Source organism: Haplochromis burtoni, unplaced genomic scaffold (assembly GCF_018398535.1).
Source record: "Haplochromis burtoni strain Fernald_Lab_line unplaced genomic scaffold, NCSU_Asbu1 Contig_42, whole genome shotgun sequence".
NCBI classification, from domain to species: Eukaryota; Metazoa; Chordata; class Actinopteri; order Cichliformes; family Cichlidae; genus Haplochromis; species Haplochromis burtoni.
Genome location: NW_024582403.1, coordinates 69,502 through 86,824, shown reverse-complemented (window position 1 = coordinate 86,824; position 17,323 = coordinate 69,502). Strand labels below are relative to the sequence as shown.

The following is a 17,323-nucleotide window of genomic DNA, read 5'->3' as shown; positions in this document are numbered from 1 at the left end:
GTGGGATGCCTAAAAGGGAATTGCTCGAGAGGTGAGCATGCTTTGGGAAGGGCGTGTGCGCGTTTTGTGTCCGTGTGTAAGAAGGCCAACATGCTCAGTGGAGGAAGCACAAATGGGCCCCGAGCGGCTCAAAGAAGCCTATCCTTGAATGACCCGCCTCAACTGGCAGTCCAATCTAAGTCACTTGCACAGCAAAGACTCTTAAATGCACAGACTATATTTGATTTTAACTTTTCCCTCTCAGTCTTGCCTAAACCTATGCAACGCTTCAGCAGCTCAAGCATCTATCTGAGAGCAAACAGAGCAGTGAAGGGCACCTTTGAACACTAGTGTCGCAAATCAAAGGTCACTTGTTACCAAACTCCTGAGCCAAGTTCAAAAGAGTTTTCTGTCTGCAGCAGCGCAGGTCTCTACTGATCGTTCCCAGAAATTACTGCACTGAGGGCGGATGCAGGACTCGCACAATAACCTGCTAAAATGCAGCTTGATCTGACTTTGCGATGAAAGGCTCCTAAAAATTGACCCAGTGTAAATCACAGCTACTTTTAGCAAGAAATGTAACCCATAGAGTTTTACAGCACATCAGCCTATTTTCATATTAGCTCCCTTTTGATATGCTTATTGTGTTTGAAAGATCTTTGAATGTAGAGTGATTGCACAGTTATCAACAATAACAAACCAATCGCGGTAGTGTGATATTAAACTAACCCGTGCCAACCATGTCCACACACATCAAGATTGACTCTTTTTGCTGTAGTCTTTGGAAAATTGGGATTAGTACTTTTTGCCTCCAAGGCATTTTTATAGACTAACCACTTAACCAGACCAGTGAATACAACAATAATTCTTAATATGACCTTTACTGAGCTTAACAACATCACATTATTCTGTTCCCTTGCATGCAAAAGATTCAAACATCCTCATCAAACTGCCTCTGCTGTGTCAGATGATCATATTTACTTTGAAAGCCAAAGGAAGGAATACCCAAAGCCACAAATACATCACATTGATCTGATGATCAACAGGTTTAAAAAAAAAACATCACAAACCACAAACCCTCTAAATCCCTTGCAGTTAATTACTGGGTTGTAACTGGATGGAGCGCTGCACTGAGTAGTAATTCAATAAGACCAAACTAATAATATCTCCCGTCTGGAGAGCAGACCAGCACTGGGAGTGCACAGTGAGGGGATGACGGGGTGGGAGCAGCAGGAGCAGCACTCCTAAATGACAACATAAACTTCAATATCTATCACATGAACCCCAACAAAAAGGAATCCTCAGCATGTGCATGGATTCGTTCAATAACCGTCTACTCTATATGTGTTTTTATGCAAAATGAGTTCAAGTCTGTAGATGACAGTGCCGTGACCAAATGACATAGAACAGAATGCATCCTAAAGTAATCAGACGGACAGCCTGAGGAGCTCATTAGATTCAGTGAACATGTAATTAAGAAATCTCCGCGCTGCCAGTCCGGCTCATTTGCGCTGGCTGCAAACCATCACACTCACTCCTTGCATGCGCACATACTCGCTCACACTAAAAGAGGGGGGGAAACCCCCCCTCAAATTGTCTGCACACACCAGCATAAAAATCACCACCCTTTTAACATTCATTTCTTGACTAAATGAGGTTGATATCTGATCAATTGTGTCAGTAAATCCTCTTATCCCCGGGTAAGTATGTGCAGCTCAGCAGGCCAGCTGTCAAGAAGGTGGGAGGCCCGGGGAGGAGGGGACTGAGAGCCGAATAGACCCAGGGAGGAAGAAGGTAGCAACGGATGGCTGGCTGGATGGCTGGCTGGGGGAGGGCACTGCTCTCCTTCTCTTCCCAGCCCTCATGACTCCACTAACACTACCACCACACACTCCTAATCGCCCCGCCTGTGCGAGGACATTAGATCATGAGTTGAGAAAAGCCCCTGTTTATTTTCTGCACAGCTGTGATTTTAGGAGATACGAATGGTTGCTGGTGATAGAAAATAAAGATACAGTCCACTGTTACATAAACAGCACTCTGTCCAAAGCTGCTTCAAGGACACCTGTTCCATTTTCGTACTGCTTTGTCAGCCAAAATTAATACCGCTCATTTTACCAGCAGAACAGATGTTACAGCTGTGTATCATTCCTGTCTTGTTGGAAACATAAAGAAAAGTGTGGGGGGGAAAAGTTGTGTCCATAGAGGCTTACGGCTGTGACAACATAAAGGCTTCAGATAGCAAACCTCTCTGACCCCAAATTCTGCCCTGTGAAACCCTCCAGTGAAATCAAATATACTTCTGAACAGAAGAGGAATAAACTCTTTCCCTATTTTCTTTCAGTTTCACTATAGCAAGCATTCATACAAGCAAAGCAAATTGTTTGGAAAGTACATATATTGTTTTCCCACAGGCGGACCACATTTGTAGTTCTCTTAAATCAAACACAGACCTGCCACTTTTGTTTTTTTTGGGGGTTTTTTTAAACACAGGCCCACAGAGAATCGATGAGCCCATAACTGAGACAGGGACAAGATAAAGACTGTTTTGCAAGTGATAAAAGTTTGGAACTTAAACAACACGAGCTAACACAGAACAGGCTGACCAAGCAGTCCTGGAAAACAAACAAACAGCTGGGCCGAAAGTCCCAATGCAAATCGGGCATCCGCCCTTTTGGCTTCGCCTGCTGAGGTAACTCAAATTAGTTCCTAGAAGTAGTCATTCACTGTTACAGGGGGCAATGGAGATATAGCCATGTGCTGTTGACATGCACACACGGACACACAAAACACACACAAACCCATTCATCTCATGCTGCGACCAGGCCGACCTGACCTCGTGAACTGAAGACAGATCCTAGAAAGAGGACGACACTTACACCAGCTTTCTGGATCCTAGAAAGACAGTCGGACTTACACCAGCTTAGCAGCTAGAGTGAACACAGACAGTCTGGTCTTGGGGTACCGTATCACATGAAAAACAATGTGTTCCTGGTGGTCATATACAGAAACATAAAAAGACCAATCGGGAAATGAGAAGAAAAATGCTAAATGACAAGAAGCGAGGTAGTGATAGGATTAAGCTTCTAAGCCATAGCCATGCTAACGGCTTTGCTTTAAGTTAACTGCTAAAGTCAGGCAAGCTGCTGGTTATTCGGACATGATGCTAAGAGGTAGCACATTTAGCACAACAAAATAAAGTTTTCAAAAAGAAGGATTCGCTCCCTCAGAATAACTACACCGTACCCCTTTAACTACAAGCAGCATTTGACGATTTTCCTTTAATCTTCTACAAATTATTCTTAGCTATGATTTACTCCACATTGCCAAAGCAACTAAAATGTGAAAATCAAATAACAGAAATATCTTTAAAGGTAGCATGGAATCAAATTTATTTAAACCCAGTGCTTGGTTGCTTTAAAAGTTCCTATAAACTAATCGCTTTTTCAGATAAGGAAACTCATTATGAAACCATATGGTGGCTCCGGTTTAATGCCACATCTATCAATTTATACTGGACTGTTGAAAAACATGCAAAACTGCCAGCATTTATTAAGCTATAGTCCTGTTGTTTGTTTAAGTTTTACTGATTTGCTCCTGATACTAAATAGGCAACACTGTATTTCATCAACATAGCTGAAGCTCAGCATAATATGGATTTAATCACAGCTTTGTCGAATGTCCTGCGGTGCTTTTAATGAATGATCAGAACAGAAAGAGCCAATAATAAGCATAACCATGAACATAAAACACTTGGACTGCCAGGTTTGAAAGTCTGTATTAGACTATATTGCTGTCCTCAGACCATACTTCCACCCAGGCCAAGAAAATCCACTGAACAACTTTAGTATTTTCAGGAGAATTTGTTTCTCAAGGACACTCAAAAACACGAGGGTGCTCTAAAATGCACAATTTGCAGATATACATATTCTCTAGACAGAGAAGCCACTTAATGGCTCACACCAATGCTTTCCACACCTCTTCAGGAAGGATAGACAGAAGAAAAAAGGAAACAAACACATCACTGAGGCTGTTGATGGAAAGGTGACAGGCAGTGTGACACAAATGGAGAAAGAAAGCGTGATGAAGAGGGCTAACAGGAAGGGACAAGTGTTGAGAGATAAAGAGACAGTGAAGGACAAGGCAAAGAGAGCTGGAAGCATCCTTTTAAACTGAGTGACAACCCCGCTGAACTCATCTGAGAATTCAAGTGAGTCACTAGTTCTAGATCCCGATCTCCAACTGGAAAACCTTGTACCTGCCACAACTTGTTAAAATGACCCAGTGATGATAAAAACAGGAACTAATCTGTTAGCAGAGAATATCCTGGAAATAGATTTAAAGATGCAGTTCCTTGTTTAAAAAAAATAATTAAATGTTTCGTTATTTTTTAGCGAGGGATATATACAACATGGGTGAGAGAAGAATATATAAAAGGAAAAAAAAACGGGTTTAACGATCTGCAGATGCAATTGCCATGAGAGTTGTTGGTTTCTCCCCGGAAGAAAGAAATTCAAAATAACTTCATCAAAGAGTGCACAGGGATTAGAGGCATTACTCAAATGCATCTGTGCACCACTAGCTTTTCGTGCTCAAGCTTCACTTCTGTTGAAACCCACAGAAGAGACGCGTTGCATCGGAATGATTCCACACACACACACACACACACACACACACACTAAAAACAAAACCCAGCTACTCACAGTGACCATAACCTATTTCCGTTCCAGGGCTGCCCCCACTTCCAGGTGATGCCACTGGATGCCACATGTCTTCAGGCCCTAATGGTAGCGCTGGAAGAACACGAGTCGCTCAGGACCAGGTGTCAGACTCAAAGTGCTGGCTTGGTGGATGCTCAATCGAGCACTTTTCAGAGAAGAACGGGACGGAAGGGTCGGCGTGTAGAGGGAGGGATGGGGGGGGCCTCCGTGAAGAGCAAAAGAGGCGGAGTCCAACAGCGCCGGTTATAGGATTACCCAGATTATCCTTCCCCAGAGATCAATCCCACAGGAACTGTTTGCTGCCCGACTGCAGCACAAATCAGCTCCTCTACCGCCCACTCAACTCATGTTTCTCCTCTCTCTTTATCTCCCCCTCTATCTATACAGAAACACCTGTTGTAGTGGTACAACCAGGAGGTCTGGCCAGAGGGGGGCGCGGTTGGGGAAGGTCATGGTGGAAGGGGTTGTCTAAAAGTACAGTACAACCAGACGTTTCCAATTACTTCCTCTAAAAAGGGTTCAGGGCTAAAGAGCAAGGGAAGACAGTATGAAGACACTAATACAGTCCAAAGGTTATTATATGTCAGTGACATTTCTTCACTACGTTCTCCTTGTTTTTTTTAAGCATTTATCACAAATTCTCTTTCTGCTTTGCAGGTTTTATAAATGACATGTGTTGAGTGGGTGACAAGAAGTGGTCAGAGGTTGAAGTTCTATTTTGTCTTGCCAAAAATAACTTCACACCATATCACGCTGTGAAATAACTGTGCCAGCATACAAGCTTAAAGGTATTGTTAGCAGCATGTTCAGTTGAGTCGCCTCTGTGAATATGTTCGTGTGTTTAACAAGTGTGATAGCATTCCAGGAAGTGAGGAATTGTCTTTTTTAGGTGCTCTAGGATAGCCAGGAAAACACAGGGCAAAGTGAAAATCCAGATGCACACACAGGCCAAAAATATAACTTAAAGGCAGCGAGGAACAATACATGAGAAATCCTGAGGGAAGCTAAATAAACCGTGCAGAGATGGATTTGATCTGCAAAAGTAACCCTTGGTGGAAGACTGCGTCTACTATAGCAGGCTTTTAAATCAGGTAATAATTTTTAGACTTAAAAATATGCATGACAGAGGCAAGGCAACATGTTATTATCACCACAAAATAGACCAACCCGTAAATGTTAAAGTGTTCCTTCTAATTTATCCTTCTTCAGATATTCAAACTGAGATATGGCACCAGAAACTTCCCATTTCTTGTGTCCATCCATTTGCCTTACGCAACTCAGAGCCTTCTTGCGCAGACTACCCAGCAAGTGATTGGATCGACTACACAGTGTTTAAAGGAGAACCACTAGTAACCATATACTCTCAGTGACACTCGTTTGGCTTTGTCCTCCTCCCGTGACTCAGCGGCCCGACACATAAGAGGAGAGCATGACGGAAGAGGAGAAACGCTAGCGTCTCTTTAAGAAATCCCAGAGGGAGAAATTAAAATAATGCAATCCTTCTGAAAAGCACGCTGTGTTATATTAGTGTGTCATGGCCCACATAAAATACATGAAATTAACCCCGAGAGCCATAATTAGTAATCACAGATGTATTATGGTTTGTTAAGGCGCGGGAAGAAGATAATTGGCAGCCCTAAATTTAGGCTACATTCTTAAATCTAAACTTCTAATAATGTAATCAGCGTACTGTCCCCTCAGGAGAAAGGTTTCCTTATGGCCTGCTCTCCCTGCCGGTAGTGATTTCTGACAGCACTGAGGACATAATCATGTGGCATATTCAGCTGTGTAGACATTTATAGGAAAATACAGTGGAAAAGCAGAAAAGAGAAGGGAAATTATGCTACATTAATGTGTGCTTCTGCTACATGTTGATGCTCTGTAGAAGTGAGACAGGAGCAGCACACTAAAATGGCACTCTCAAAGCATTAAAAATAACCAAGCGAGGTTTCCAGCATGTTCTTCATGGAGAGGTTTAATGAGATCTAATGTTCTTAGCTGCTACCTGTTGCTGCTATTTGTGCACCCACAGGACAAAAAAGCACCATGAGAAATATTTTGGCTGGTCAGTCAAACTAGCATCTATTGAGTTATGAACTTGGGCTCATTAATCACACTCCTATAATAGTATAAATGAGTTCCACAGTGCTTAAACTTTCAAAGCCTGTGCTTGTTTTGGAACCGACTCCACATACATTATTCTGTCAACATGGGAACACATCAGCTAGTCTGCCGACTTGGCCTGCAAAGCCAACGGCCAATTTTCGCAGCTTCCTGTGTGGCGAGGATATCCAAACAGCGGATACTGGAAATCCGGGTCAAACCTTCCTGTTCATTTCACAGGTGATTGTATGCACACAACTGAAGAAAATGTTTAAAAGTTATTGAAATGCAAACAAAGTTGCCTGAACGTGATTGGTGAGAAGAACTTGGGGCTACAAATGTAAAGCTAAGAAACTTCCAGCACCTTTGCCTACAGAGTCAGTTTACAACTCTGTCTAAAAATGTGCCTAGAACTCAAGGTTATGGCTTCTAACTGCCTGTTTTGTGCAAATACCAGTAAATACTTAACTGCAATTATGAATGACAAAGAAAGACAAAACAAAGAAATAATTCACATCATGCACGTAGTAAACTAGGGAATGTTTGGCCTATTTCCAGTGGAAGATTTTAACACACATTTAGCATTTTTTAAATTAAATTGAAAAAAAAAACTGCACAAATCCACAAGCAGATTACTGCATTTTCACAACTGAATCCTCAAATATTTTCCTGTGTGACTATTTTCTAATTCTTATTTGATTCCATATATTTATTACTATTATTCACTGCACTCCAGCCTTTTTAGCAGAGCAGTAAGAGTGAACCACTCTGCATTTCTCAAACTAATAGTAGCACTGCTGGCAAACAGTTTTCTATCAATTAAGTAATCAAGTAATGTTCCCTCTAGGAATAATATTGCAGATGCATCAACAGCTTTAGTTCTGTGTGCGCAGGTGCAACTTAAAGCTTGCACACACTGAGAAGTGCTGTTGCAGGAAATGACAATTTATTGAATATCAGATGGAAAAAGGAGCCAGATGTTAAGATGCCTTCCAAGCAGTGAACAAATTAAAAACTCAAATTAGATAGGTTGTTGAAATCAGAAATAGCTCAATGCATCTCATAACTAAACATTGCTTTAGCACGTGAGCCTTTGAAGGTTCTCTGCTTGATTAAAGCTGGAATTAAATCAGGGATTTGACCTTCTTCACTAATGACTAATTACTGGCAATTAGCCCAGAGAATGGCCTCTTTTTGCCCCCTCTTTTCCCTCATCCTGCTCTCACAATTGGCACCCACTCAAACACACAATCAAGGCAAGCTGACTATTTTACGCGGAAACACAAATACGCACACGCGCACTTAAAAAGTGCCTGAAAATAAACCTTTTGTAGGTATTGTGTGCTAATGAATGTGTGAACACAGGGGTACTGCATGTCTCAAGCTATGGGATCCTTGAGCAAATACCTGCAAAGAGCCACACCTTCTCTACCTGTGTGGTGTATTTAATTCTGCAGCAGTGGGAGGGGAGGAGGTTTTATTACTGCGGGGACTTGACAGTCAAAAGGTAAAACTCACATTCTTTAAGTCACGTGCCATCACGGTCACAGTCTGTTGTAAAGGAGTTACTCATACAAGCTACTGCGCAGCTGTGAAGAATAGGCATGGGTGTGTGAATGTCCTCCTGCTTCTGTCTGTGCGTGCACTGGGAGGTCAACTGTTGATCCCTAGGAAGTGATGAGTTTTCAAACCACCCCCCTCACCCCCATCCATCCCCTCACCCTGGTTTCAATCCAGTTCTTCTTTCTGTCATGACCTCCCTGTTGTGTGAGCCAAATAAGTTCTCACCGTCAAATTTCCCAAAATACGCGCTCATCAGCTTGTCTAGAATCACTTCCACTGATGGAAAATAAAAAAATGCTGAAGTGCTGAGAGAGAAAAAAAATGCTGATTCTACTTTAAGCTCCGAGCAGGCCTGCATCAAACCTGCTGAAACATAACAAGTCTGGGAAAAGCCAAGAGGAGGAAGAGGTGGATCATGAAGCAATCTGCACATAATCACCAGAGTGTTTTTTTTGACTCCACACTGCTTCGCCTCAGCTTCACGCTCCTGACAGATTACAAAGGGTGACCATTTTCAAGTCAGAATACAAGTACTGTTTATGGCTCTGTTTTCGTACGTGCTTTGGTGCATCCTAAATCATAGCTGTGAGCCAACACATAGACAAAACAAGAGTTGGAATGACTTTCAGTGGTTGTGGTTTTCATTTAGCTCTGCGGCTTTACTACCAACATTCAAAAGCGAATGCACCAGAAGAGGAGGATTCAGCTAATCCTGGTTTATGAGAACTACTTTAAGATTTATTCATAATACATTTTTTCATACCAAAAATTATGACTATTTCGCGTTTAAGACAGACCTCTAGCCTTTGCGGGTAGTGAGTAATGCTACAGCAGCATTACTGTGGAGAACAGACTCTCTGTTTAAACAAAGACCAATGCAGTTTTGGAAAAGAACAGTGTTTAAATCGCACCGTGGAACTTCAATGCAGAAACACGATTGGCTAATATCTATTAATAGCTAAATCTTAGGATGCCATTACTGCCCAATCATAACAGATCTTTAAAGAGAAAGAAGAAAGAGTTTAGCCCTGAGGGACTGCTCCATTACTTCTGTACACTGTGGGTTTCTCTCAACACACTCTCCTATCCAGATGTCATGTCATTCCCCTGGGAGCCACATTCATTATGGAAACAATACTCAGCCCCTCCAAATGGTGCAAAGATATCTGTGATAGCATAAACAGGCGGTACAGTTTTGCCTTCAAAGAGTTAGCCTGCTATTAGATTTTAAGGATAAGTGTGTGTGACTTAATGAGACTATATGTGCAAGCCTATTAGACCACATTTGGTTTCAACTAAACACTTAAATGGCACAGGATATTTCTGTAAGTAGTGTGTCCCACGTGTTGCTCCAAGACGTCCTATTTCCTTGTCTCAGATGATTTTAAGCGGCCACAAGAAGGATAACAGAACAAATCCAATCCACTGGTTCAAGGGCAAAGTCACCGAGTCAGATCAGACTTCAGCTTTACTGAGCAAAATCACATCACGCTGTCATTCAGTTGAATATGGCCACGGCGGTGACCAGGGCGCGTCTAGCACGCTGCACTCCTTTCTACCACAAAGAGGGAGCCTATAAGTTTGTTTATCAGTGGAAATCCGCCATTCCTCTGCGCAGTTGAACGCTTTTCCCCTCTCTGGATCTGACGACCTACCCAGACCAATAAATTGTGTTTCTGTCTCAAACTGTTTAGCAAGAGACGCGCGACAAGCACCATAAATTACATAAGCGCAATTAAAGTGCCAACCTCTGACCTTGCCCGACCGGCACAGCCATGATCACCTGACTTTTGCAGTGACCGCATCTTTCGTTTCAATTCGCGCTGTTCTAACGCGATTATTTAAGCGTAACAACAGGATCCACACACAGCAGTTCGTGGTTAAAGTCCGAGAGCACTTTCGCGCACCGCTTGCTGACTGGAGAGAGAAGACGCCATAAAACAAACGCGCTCGCCGCTGAAGTCACAACAAAATGCAGCGGCTTCGCGGGGAGCACCGCAGCAAGATCGGACCCGGGCTAAAATACTCAAGAGTACTCACTGAGGTGTAGATATGGATCATTGCTGTCCATACTGCGCGAGTTGTTGCGTCGATTTCCTACAGTCGGTGCTGCTCCGCATCCCAGCACATTCCTCTCCCAGCCCGACTGAACTCTCTCTGCAAGGCGGCTCTACACAGGGGCCCAGCGAGGGAGGGGGCGGCAAAAACAGAGCTTCTCCCAATGACAACAGTGGTCGATATCAAGCTCCAACACGATCATGACGAAACATCTCTCCTGCAGCGACACTGTGTTGCAATATTTTCACAGTAAAATGTTACTTTGGCGACAGAAAGAAAGAAATAAGGTGTTTTACAGCCTACACGTTGTCTTCTTCCTATTTATAGGCAGCGTAATCAGATCAATCTTTAATAGGCCAATGAAAATAAATCTAGTCGGTCTAGGAAGGGAATGCAAGCTGGATTTATTGATGACAGGCGATATGTTTGGGCATGACAACCAGTTTAAATACAATAGGTAACGTTATCCTTATATTTTAAAATAATTGCTCCACTGACTTTAGAGTCTGTAGGTCTGTACTTATCTGACACAGATTCTTTACCTTCTTCTCATAAAATCATGCGATTTAAAAAAAAAAAAAAGCTTTATTATTTGCAGCCTACACACAACTCCAAAAACAAACACCTGCTTCCAGCTCCTAAATTATCCGGTTTAATCTGTATTTGGTAGGTTATTAACTCCAATTAAATATCTCATTTGGCTTTGCTTAAAGCCTATTAAATCTGTGACTACAGCCTATAACAATTCCAAATGCAAAACACTCTTTTTAATCTCCTGCCGTCTTCCTGTGAAGGGATCTCTCCAGTGTTTACCTAATTGTTAGTGTGAGTCCTGGTCTGGGTACCCCCCCGGAGCCCCCCCACACACACCCCTGTTCACAGTGCGGGGTCATGTAGGGGTGAAGCTCCCGGTACCTCAGAAGGTTATTTAGGAGTCAAGCCGCACTGAGGCATTCACAGTCTTGAACTGCAGAGCGGGCAGACGCTCCGTCAACGCCCGGCCGCTGACCACTCAGCGGGCCTTTGGGCTGCCCCGCTAATAGGACAGGCACCCCGGCACTCCCGTCCTTGTAACAGCGACCCATAAAAGAGCACAGGAGGATGCTAACCAAGATGAATGGGATTTTTTTCTCAGCTCATTCTACACTAATCAGAGCTTTTCATTTGTTATGGCCTTGCGCCAGCCCCTCAGCGAAGCCTTCCATTAGGGCCAGATAACATATAAATTCATTAAAGTCAAACAGAGGCATTAAAATGGTCATTTGTCAGCTCTCTCTTTGTGTGTTCCTAATGGTGGCACATGGTTCAAGGCATTGAAATGATTTTGTAGGGCTTTTTTTGCACTCTGGCTCAAAAAGGGGGGACGTGGGAATTACATATACACACACATATATATATTTATATTTATATATATATAGATAGATAGATAGATAGATAGATAGATAGATAGATAGATAGATAGATATAAGAGTCTGTGTGTTTATGTGTGTATTTTTTTCTTTAATGAAAATTTTGAAATTCTAAAAACATATGTTCCTACTGGTTTTTATGCTTTATTAAAAAATAAATTCACATTATAAAAATCTGCTCAAATCCACATGTATAGTTTAAAACCTTTTTTTAATCCATCATATTTTATTTATTTATTCATTTAATTGCCTAATGTTTTATTTTGGGGATCATCTAATCCATCCATCAACTTCAGATCTCATTCCCCACCCACCCATCCTGCTCACACACACACACACACACCCATTCAAGCCCACTCAGCGAATCAACCCTTTGCACTAATCCCTTTGTATTCACAGCCCCATTCCCACCAAACTGTCCTAAAGCCTAATCCTAAACCAAGCTCGACAAACCTGGGCTACCTGCTAACAAGTCACAGTGCAGCTAAGAGGCCAACCGAAACCTTAACCAAACCGTCTGTTTAAGTCACCTTTAATCACCCCTTCGCATGCATTCATGTAAACAGCACCAGCTTATAGGTGCGTTCATTTTTTTCAGTCTTTCACCATTCTTTTGGCCCGCTTCCTGTATTTTCCCTGTTCCTTTCTGCATGTGTCCTTCTCTGGCTTCGGGATGGAAGTTCTAGCTGCGTCGTCATGGGAGATGACTCTCTCCATCTGCCTCCGCAGCCATGAGCCCATCTCCATCACGCTTTATCCGAGGGACTTCCACCACCCCCACCCTCCTGGACCCCTCTTCACCATTCTGACAACCCCTGCCCCCTGCTCAATAGCCTACATAAGCCTGCGATGATAAGTGTTCTCCCTCTTTGTGCGGGTTGGGATAAGACAATGCCACAGAGCACCACAGAACATCATCCATCTCATAGCTCATCAATCTGGCAGACAAAAGATGAAATGTAGCTCAAAGTCCCTTTCGCAAAAGGGCTTTTCTCTTTGCTTAGAAGAGGCTTGTAGCCCAACTTTCTCGCTCCTTTTCACTGCTAAGTAAAGTTCTTCTCCTCATGGCCACAGAGGAGGAAAGTATGGCTGTCTTTTCATAAAACACCAGTGCATAATTACAACTGCACAAAAACCCAATCAAATATGTAGACACAATTTCAATATCAAGTGACAGATGTACTCAGTGGCAGCAAAATTATCTTTTAGGCATGAAAAGCCTGACTGGAAACATGCTGTTAACTCACCAAAGCATGAGGCCTCTGCCACATTTACAGGAATTTGTTTTGTGGTAAATGCTAATTAAAGCCTGCTGTCAAATAAATGACACCATCTACTTTTGGTTCCTTGATTAAGTTTACATCGTCTCATGGCCAGCGTGGGGCTCTTTGTTCACTCACTGTGGTCTTTATTTTATTTATGTGTTTATTTGTTTCAGCAATACATTCCTAACAAGATACTCCTTTTATGAGTAAATGTAAATTTACTTATACAGCATTTAGGTCCATGTGAACAATAGTGTGTTGTTTCACCTCTTTAACCACCATGACAAATAACAAGAGCATCAGAATGTAACCACCAAAGCATTAACTGTAACAAATTACTGTAAACAACCAATAAATTGAGTATAGTAACGTGCTGTAATCAACTTTTTCTTCTTTTTCAGTCATCAAGTCATCTGACTCGAGTCTTGCTCTGTTGCTTGTTTCTCATCTCATCTGAGCAAAATCCTGTTAGAGAAATCATGGGCACCGTCTACATCATAGGTGTCAAACTCTCGCCAAATTTGGCCCGCAGCCTAATTACATTTGGCCCACGAAGCCATACCAAATTATTATTAGAGCTGGCCTACTGGTATTATACAGCTAATATATGTATTGTTTAGTATTAAGCTTTGCTTGTTCTATATTCAGTTTTTCAGCAAAACGTGTTTGAGTCCATAAGAAAAGATTCATTCTTATATCTGGAGGAATAAATATATTTCAATAAATATTAACGTTAGCCCGCGACTTTGTTCCAGTTTTGAATTTTGGCCCATTGTGTATGTGAGTTTGACACCCCTGGTCTACATCTTCCGTTATTGGTCTAAATGGAGTTTATTTAACCCTGTTTTCAAAAGTGTTTTGAGGAAGCAGTACGAGAGGAAACTGTTATCTTGCATTTAAAAAAAAGAAAATGAACTGAGAGACAAGAACACAGACTGAAAACCTTTTCTGCTTAAAAAAATGGCTTTTTTTCTACTTACTGATCTACAGTACAGTGAAACATCCTAAGCTAACCCTCGTTTTCTTTTATGTTGCTAGGGAAATTAGAAGCACTTAAAATGATTTATTGAAATATGTTTCAATATAAATTGAAATAAAGTATATAAAGGCAAAACCAGAGTTTATGCAATTCTAAAAGGCCTGAAAGTCAATATGTGGTATGACCACCTTTATTATTCCACATGGCCTGAACTCTCATAGGCAAGCTTTCTTGTAATTTCTTTAAGTAGTCTTCAGGAAAAGTTCTCCAGTTTTTTGTTTCACTTTTGTCACCTTACATTGCTTCAATAATTTTTTGGCATACGTCAGCCTTTTCTACCCATTTCCCTTCCTTAAGAATGGCTTTATGACAGCCACTTCTCCACTGAGACCATTTATGGTGACCCTTCAGTGAACAGTACATGGATGAGCTGAATGGCTAGCATCTCTCTGGTACTGATTTTTTTTTTTTAGGTCCACTGTTCCTTTGTCCATTTTCCTCAGATTTAAGGAAACATTGCACACCATGCTGCAATAACAACCCGTTGTGCAATTCTAATAGCCAGTGGGAATTATTTTTATAGAGCAAAAGTACTATTTTATATCTGTCAAGTTGTGCAGTCTTTAGCTTTTTTTTTAATGAATTCAACTCAAGAGATGGAAACAAAGTATGTGTTTCACAGGCTGCTAATAGTAAAGTAACAAAGACTGGTTTCATAACGGGTTATTGTTTTATTCTAAGGGATTTTGTGAAGAATTAACAACAAAAAAAGCTTGTTGTGAGTGTGTTAAAGTGGGCATAATATTCAAATAACATAGTGTTCCTATTCTGCTGTGTGTTATTTATAGTGGCAACATACACTGTTTATATCAGCGGTTCATATTTGTATAAAATATATGTAACTGCTTTACCTGTCCCAAATTTACACAGGGCACCCTTAATTATCATCATTTCTACTCTGGTGTTCATTTAAAATTACTAGGAATATTTAAAAAAAAAATGTATTAAGTCTGTTTCAAACTTTAAAAAAAAATTAGCAGAGCATCAGCATGAATGGTGCATTTCAGACAAAGGGAGGAGATGTGTTGTAGCAGCTTTTACACCAACAGCAGCAGCAATATGACCAAAGCCTCTAATCCATTTTACACAAATGTTCTGTTAAACCATTCAGCCAACATATCAGGTTAACCTGTTAATCTGCTCTTCGTGTCTGGCTCTCAGGGGCTTTTCTCACGATCAATATTAGAAGTCCCAAACTGTCCACAGACTCCAAACAGACATGCTTGCATTGTTACCATAATCAAGACACCACAAAGTTAGCATTTTGAGTTCTGTTATTGGTAAAACCCTAGACTGGAACCATAGAGAACTATATCCTGCTAAGTAAACACAATATACTTTTAGACGTAGATGACCTCAATGTAAGTCTCCACCTTGAAGTATTAGGTTAAAACCAGTGGCTATTTCTTGTTGAGAGAAGCTTCAAACCAATCCAGCAGGGAATCAACCAGACCACCTCAGGTTAATCTCACTACGACCTGAAATGCCCATGAAGGATTAAGTCCAGTGTACACCTGCCGCTGATTTTTAGCGCACAATGTCACTTAAAGTGACTGCGTTATTTTAAAATCACAAATTATAAACATAACTCTTAAGAGCTGATTAATTACCCGCGTTATTCAACGATACATAAATCTCTGATGCAGGACTGCTTAGAGTTTAGCTACAGAACTGATGACCCTTAACTTGTCCATATTTGCAGAGCACATTTTTAATGTCTTAACATGCTTTTTTCCCTTGTAAAATTGGAATGATTTTATATGATCTGATTTACGTCCACCTCTAAAAATAAAGTTTCACTTACAGAACTAGGACTGAAAATGCACTCTAACATCTAGCAGAGTCTATGCGTGTCCAGCTATTATTGTAGCAGATATAATCTGTGTGAAGAGTTGTGTAGCTGTCAAGGTGTGTATGTGTGTTTTTAAAAAAGCTTCACACCAAGATGAAATCTCTGACACTCAAGTACAGTTCACATCAGAATGGACCTGCACAGCAGCACAGAACCCCAGGAATTGGACAGAGTGGATAGATTCTGTCCATGCAATTCACACCTCCTCTGACCATTATTACAGCCAAGTTTGGTTGTCTTAAGAACACTGCCCTATCAGTAGCTAGCTGATAAAATGACCAGTCCAAACTGAGGAATCTGTCTTCGAAAAATACCTTTGTGTGTGTGTTTTTTTTTTTAAATTTCTCTCCCACAAAACTGACTCTGGCTTCAATAAGACCCAACATATGGGAACTATCAGTGAAAATCTGGTCTGATTAGATATCACTTTTCACCTTATTTTTTGTGTTTCTGACAACTCTCATGTGACTACCATGTGCATGTGGCCTTAATGACTCATGGTGAAACATCATCATGTGCATGAGGCAAAAGGTTCCAATGCCTTGCCTCTCTGTCAAAAAAAGGGGGGGGAAAGCGAGAAAGCTGGCGGTGGATGTCAACTTAAAGTAAAGAACTTTAAACTAAGACGAATTACTGAGAAGAATACACTGGTGTCTACCACAAAGCAGACTGCGTTTTGTATATACACTTTGATGAACAAGATATTTTTGTCTCTTAAATGACCCCTTATGACCCCTTGCCAAAACATTACCTTTATTTAACCATATTCGGCCACTACAGGATTTTTTCGGTTTTTTTAAAAGTGCGGAAATGCAGGTGCAGTCTTTAAAATTACTAGTTTGCTTTAGAACTTAACATAAGTGACTTACTCAACTTCTGCCTCATCTCAGCTCCTCCGTGTCGACAGAAATCAGTGTTTGAACACTAAACATTTCACGCCGTACCGTGGAGCCTGCAGTACGATCCTGCTGCCTAGTGGCGCAGTTAGGAACCACAAGCTGCGATGTAAATTTTCCAGTAGCATTAAAACGGTTGCAATTTGTAATACTTTTAGTGTCTTTGTTTAATGTCACTGTCGCTCTCGCATTGTTTGTTGTTGTTTTTGTTCATTTTTCCTTCCTATATATGTGTGTGTGTATTTATATATATACATGTCTTACTTGTAATTCTTTTAAGATCTCTTATTTTGCTTACTGTCATTTAGATAGCTATAACTCAGTCTTCTGTTCTGTGTATCTGTTACTTTTTTCCTGTTTTGAGAATCAGAGAGCAATAAAATAAATTATTACAATAAAATTCCCAGCTGCGCGCCCATGCTCGCTGCGCGACGGGTC

General features: G+C 41.3%; 1 protein-coding gene across 3 annotated transcripts in view; it reads right to left on the bottom strand.

Annotated features, from left to right (window-relative positions):
- Positions 1–16,889, bottom strand: part of rxrgb (retinoid X receptor, gamma b) — a 29,801-nt gene extending 12,912 nt beyond the window's left edge. Inside the window, exon 1 of one of the 3 annotated variants that reach the window (XM_014333163.2) lies at positions 16,859–16,889. In XM_014333163.2, the coding sequence (XP_014188649.1) occupies positions 16,859–16,874 (16 nt within the window). In that variant the 5' untranslated portion in view covers positions 16,875–16,889. Of the gene's footprint in view, positions 1–4,682; positions 8,495–10,406; positions 10,627–16,858 lie in introns of those variants that run through there. The other 2 variants (XM_014333162.2, XM_005920874.3) reach the window with 2 other exon arrangements.
- Between the last annotated feature and the right edge of the window lie 434 nt (positions 16,890–17,323).